The sequence below is a fragment of the Hyaena hyaena genome, unplaced genomic scaffold, assembly GCF_003009895.1.
Source record: "Hyaena hyaena isolate Hyena2069 unplaced genomic scaffold, ASM300989v1 scaffold_523, whole genome shotgun sequence".
In the NCBI taxonomy this organism is placed as follows: Eukaryota; Metazoa; Chordata; class Mammalia; order Carnivora; family Hyaenidae; genus Hyaena; species Hyaena hyaena.
Genome location: NW_024081150.1, coordinates 107,190 through 113,189, shown reverse-complemented (window position 1 = coordinate 113,189; position 6,000 = coordinate 107,190). Strand labels below are relative to the sequence as shown.

The 6,000-nt window shown below is 38.1% G+C and overlaps 1 protein-coding gene across 2 annotated transcripts in view; it reads right to left on the bottom strand.

The window, feature by feature from the left end:
* Window positions 1–636: 636 nt before the first annotated feature.
* The window catches only part of CCDC68 (coiled-coil domain containing 68), a 50,942-nt gene continuing 45,578 nt past the window's right edge, over window positions 637–6,000 (bottom strand). For both annotated transcript variants that reach the window (XM_039255244.1, XM_039255243.1), the window contains exon 12: window positions 637–3,336. In XM_039255244.1, the coding sequence (XP_039111175.1) occupies window positions 3,279–3,336 (58 nt within the window). In that variant the 3' untranslated portion in view covers window positions 637–3,278. The remainder of the gene's footprint in view (window positions 3,337–6,000) is intronic.

The window sequence follows — 6,000 nt, the reverse complement described above, 5'->3', positions numbered from 1 at the left end:
ACTTAGTTGAAGGAATGTTCAGTTCTTAATGGAATGAGTCCCTACATCAATATTGATGAAGATTCTATAATTACTTCAGAGTCAGAGAGGTAAAGAAAGTAGATAAATATGAAAGAATTTGAAAGGTGTGTTCTTAATTTTATAATGCTATTTTTTTCATAATCAGAATGAAAACTTAATCGATTATCTTTTTTCCATTAAATTGGATCCAAGGAAAATTAGTGGAAAATTTCAGGGAGGCATCTAAATACCTGTTCACTAGCAAAACCAATCCATTCATTATGGATTTTATTGTCATGAACAATCAAGTAAAAATGGTTTAATTTACTTATGAATAACTATTTTACTTTATTTTATTTATTTCTTAAAATATTTTTTAGAGAGAGAGAGAGAGAGAGAGAGAGAGAGAGCACAAGCAGGAGAGAAGCAGAGAAGGAGGGAGACACAGAATCCAAAGCAGGCTCCAGGCTCTGAGCTGTCAGCACACAGCCCAATGCAGGGCTCAAACCCAAGAATTATGGGATCATGACCTGAGCTGAAGTTGGACACTTAACCAGCTGAGCCACCCAGGTGCCTCTACTTATACATAATAACTTTAATGTAAAAAGAAATAAAAACAAAAAATACAACAAAATATAATATCAATTTCTTTATTATAAACAATTATTCAAAAGATATATGTATTATACCAATTATTTAAACATTTCTCCATGTTGTTGTTTAAACATTTCCAGATGGTAATTTGTAATGATATATGTGATCAAAGTGAAACTAAGTTTCTTTTCATTTTCTACCTTCATATATTCACTTCAAGGTCCACCTCAGACCTTCTTATTTAATATACTAATTAGTACAAGTGTAATTATTTAGGTTACAACTGAACTGGTGTTTCTTTTCTTGCATTTCTCGTGTGATACTACTTTCAGATTAATACTTTTTATTCTCCATTGTCATTGTTTGTTTTATTGGCTCAGAAATATTTATTCCCAAAACATTCCAAATGATAAAAGCTGAGACAGTAAAGATATAGGAAATAATATATATATGACAAATACATGATACTGCGGATGCTATTAAAAGGATACTTTTGTCTTTGAAAGTCCAGATTTTTTTATGCTGCTGAAACTGCTTAATCTTAGTCTCAGGCAATCCAAAGACCATTCCAAGGTGAACGTGGAGGGCAGATGAGCAGGTCCAATCCATATCACGTCCAGAGGCCCTTCCATGTTCAAAAATGAGCACGGTGAAACCTACATTAAATCCAGCAGTGTCTTCCAATTTTTTTTAGCACACATTATTCTCATGGGAACCATTCTGGTTGTTAGGTCAGTTGGGTGGGTCCATTCCAAAATTTCGTATTCATTACCATCCACCTTGGTGATTGAGGTATAAAAGGAACCTAAGTGATCTCCAGATGAAAGGTGAATTCACGCATTACACGGCAAATGCTTGAAGCAGAATTCATGATCCGAATCTCCCACAAATGTGCCTGAAAATATACTGCCAAAAAGTCTTCTATGTGGCATAAGGTCATGATGATAAATGTAAACTTACAAGACTTTTAGCAGGGAGGTTTTTCTGAACTACGTTCTTAGAAGGGTGGTCCAAATAGGTGAAAGGCCCATCACTGCAGAAAGACATTTACTATATGAGTAAGGTTTGTTTTGAACCATCATTCACAGGATAATGCAGACAGCCAACAAGGAAACTGTCTTATTAAAGTAGCAAAAAGAAAGGCATTTCTGTAGTGTGGGACTATCTCCGACCACCAAGCTAGCAGGTAGAAGGAATATTGATGGCTACATCAAGAGGTCCAAATCCTTGCTCCACAGGTAGCAGCAGGGAAGATCAGTAGACCTCAGAGTATCTACCCCTGTGAGATGGTAATAATAATATGACACACTTTTGAGGCCTTTTGGGAAGATTGAAGCAATTAATACAGGTAAAGTACTTAGAATTGTTCCCGGCATAAGAACTGCGTCATAAATGTTATTAAATAATTACGTTTGAAAACTAGCAACCAATAAAAACTTGACGCATGAAATGCATACATATAGTTATGCAACATTTCAAGGATTACAGTACCTTGATGAATTTATAAATACATTCCTTTATCTCATTTGTATTTTTAAATATTTCATAGATAATACTGATATTTCACACTCCACATTGAAAGGCTTGAAGCATCTTTCCTGGGAAAATGTTTACAGTCCTACACCAGAGAGGATGATCAAAAGGCTTACAAGTAATTCCTGCTTCAGCAAGGCTAAGTCTGCCCATTATTCCTTTAGTTCAAGTGCCTTCTCTCCTGTTAGCCTGTTTGCATTTCTACAAATTAGAGTCTGGTTTTCCTCATAGCAAGCACAAACTCACCTGTGATGAATGCTTCTATCAAAATGTAAGCACACTTTCACCAAGGCACTAGACATACAATTCCAATTCATGAATTAAGAGTCTTCCTAGCTATAGACAGTAGCCACTGTACCTCTGAACCCATAATACATACATTTTTGTGAAGGTATGAGTTGACAGCATTGTGTTTCTATTCTTCCCCCCAAATATTTTCTTAGATAATACAATGAATCTTGAAAGGAAAATTAGGCACAAAGCCAGAGTCACACTGCATTTCTTCATGCTTACTTGTGGGTTATCTCCAGCAACCAATTCTCGATGCCAGCTGAAGAACAATGGCTTCCAAAGGTGCAGTAAGACACGGTGATTGTTAGCATTGGAGGGCTGTGTGGGTTGGGGAATCAGCTAAAAAGAGCCTATAATGGCTTCTCCTGCCCATAATGCCATTGAAATTAACTCTCCCACTAGCAATGGGTCAGGAGATGAATTTATAAATTCATGTTGATTTTTATTATTCAAAGTTAACTTTAAAATATATCATTTATTCGTGAACACACACATACATGCTTCCATCTATATACATAAACACCACTATCAGAAGATCATAGTTGACAACCTTAAACCACTCCCTTCAGCAAAGTTATGCAAAATGATTTAGATTCTTTAAGTTTAAAGCAAAATTCATCTTCCATCAAAAGCCCCACATCTCTCCACCCATTCAGTAAGTTTTGAAGGACAAGTTCCTTGCCTTGAATATTTATTTGTTTGATTTTCTGCTGAGTCCTTCCTGCAGAGCTGTTGATGTATAGTAAATCCCACTGAATACTGCCATTGAGCCATTTTAACTTGCACGTTTAGGCTGTGTTTCAAGGAATAAATAAAATCCACATAGTGATCTTTCTCATTGAGATCTTCAGTTAGCCAGATCATTTCCGGAACCTCATCAACATCAGATAGGGTGTAGTGCCTTCAGTCTTCAATTCACTGTAGAAAAGATCAAATAATTATTCAAAGAGAGCACATTAAACTTTAGTGATACAATTGCTGTATCACCACCATTACCATCTCCACCACCGCTATACTACCAAGTCTGAACTAATTGGTTTAATCTAAGAGATCTGGGGGCGCCTGGGTGGCTCAGTCGGCTAAACGTCTGGCTTCGGCTCAGGTCATGACCCCACAGTTCGTGGGTTTGAGCCCCACTTCAAGCTCTGTGCTGACAGCTAGCTCAGAGGCTGGAGCCTGCTCCAGATTCTGTGTCTCCCTCTCTCTCTGACCCTCTCTTGTTCACGCTGTCTCTCTCTCTCTCTCAGAAATTAAACAAAAACAAAAACAAACAAAAAAACCCATAATCTAAGAGATCTGGTGGTTAATTGGCTGACTCTGACTAATTCCCCACAAGACATAATAGAATCACACTGTGGAAGCATCAATCTTATGTAAATTCAGCTAGTTGTAGTGGGACAAAAGTGAGGAAAAGTGAGGGGAAGTGAGAGAGAATTAGAGACTGTATCTGCCATTCCATGCAGTGAAGATATGCACTGGAGTGCGTTGGAGACGGGAAGCACAAATCAACCCTCCTGCCAGGATGTTTTAGTCCTGTGGGCTTCTCAAGTCCCAACCTCTCCCCTCACTGTGTGATTCTAGTATTTAAAATATATATGTACGTATATATGTATATATACACACACCCACATACAAACACACACACACACACATTTATATGTGAATTTTGTTGTTGCTGTTTTTGTCTAAGAACATGACCCTGAATCTCCAGCAAACACTTCTGGTGTTCAATTCAAGGGAACATCTATAATGTTCTAATGCTCAAAGACACCACCTTACTTTTTAGTATTTACTGAGAGACATAGAACTAGATTTTATGGGTAATTAAAGATATTTGCCTGGATTCATTTTTTATTTTTTATTTTTTTAAAAAAATTTTTTTTAATGTTTTATTTATTTCTAGGAGAGAGAGAGAGACAGCGTGAGCAGGGGAGGGTCAGAGAGAGAGGGAGTCACAGACTGAAACAGGCTCCAGGCTCTGAGCTGGCAGTCAGCACAGAGCCCGATGCGGGGCTCGAACCCACGAACCGCGAGATCATGACCCAAGCGAAAGTCGGACGCTTAACCGACGAAGCCACCCAGGCGCCCCCATTTTTTAAATGTACATGATTTTTCCCCTTAACATCTGCTTTTCTACTCCAATCTCTCCCTTGAGTTATAATTCCACTGCATATGGGTGAACCCAGAATTACCACATCATACTACCACTTAACGTTCTCAAAGCAGCCAATTGGCCTTATTTTATTTTGCAAACAAGAGACCTACCAAGTCATAGAAAGAAAATAAATCTTTAAAACTAAAAGACACTTAACAATTAACTTGTTACAACTAAAGAATTGGCCACAGAAGTCATTCTTTCCAGCTCATTCCCTCTGTATGGGATAGTGTCTGCATTCAATACTGGAGTGGTTACAATAGAGAGACAAGCAGTTGATCTCTCCCTTCCTCCGCTCTGGCCACATTCCCTACAAGGTCAAAACAGCGGAGGCTGGCCAGATGCCCCACAGCCCCAAGGGGACTGGTATCTGGTAAGGGAACAAAAAATCAATTGTCTTCCTTTTCCTTAGAAAGTCATGCTTGCTCTTGTATTCTGGGCTCTTCACTTCTTCCCCCACTGAAGTGACTACTTCTCTCACTGCTTCTGAAAGGTGGGTATTTCACTTCCTCCCTTAATATTTCTGTGGCTTAATTTCCCTTCTTTATTGGAAGTTTCAGGGCTACTGGCCAAAAAGTGGATAACTTCGCCTCAGGGGTCCCGACAATTTTAGAAGAATCTATTCGGAATGGCTTCATCTCATCTCTAATTACATCTATCATTAGCAAAGTAAGCAAGGCTTCAGGGAATTCTGCCCAGGGAGATAGAGCCACCTGAATTCTTGGACCGATACTTATCTCAGCAGCCGAGTTTCTACCTCAGGCACTGAACAGAAGAGAATTTCAGAAAACAGGCTTCTGCCCTAGAGGGATTAGACTGGGAAATTCAAAAGCAGCTCGAACAGGAAGTTTTTAATCACTTTTTAAATGATTCATGTAATTACAGAGTATGTTTTCTTTTAAGTGATAATTTCATAGAGTATTATGGAAATAAGATTTGAGCCCAGAAGTCTCTTTTTTTTTCTTTTTTACAACTTGTCACTTCAGATTCTGTCACCATTAGAAAGTGACTTTGATGGTTTCAACTATCATTTTGATTGCTGTAGTGGGCCATTATCGTTGCTTGATTCAGTCATTATTGGGTAGTTATTGAAGACACTTCCCTTAGCAATGCAGGAAACAAAGTGAATTATAAGGAACCATTCCTGCCTTCTTGACATTTACAGTCTACCTGGCTTGAGATACAGACGTGGATACTTAAATAAATCCAAACAATTCATAATCAAAATGTTCATCAATGCTACAGAAAACAGGGGTAACAGAAAAACAAGGACAACAGGGAAGATGGTGTGTGCTGCTTGGAGAAAGAGTTGAAGCAGACACCATGCTTGCTTGCACAAAGCAAGAAAAGATGTCTAAATTCATTCATTCATTTATTCAGTAAGTATTTATGTTTTAGGCTTTGAGCATTCAATGATGAACAGGTAA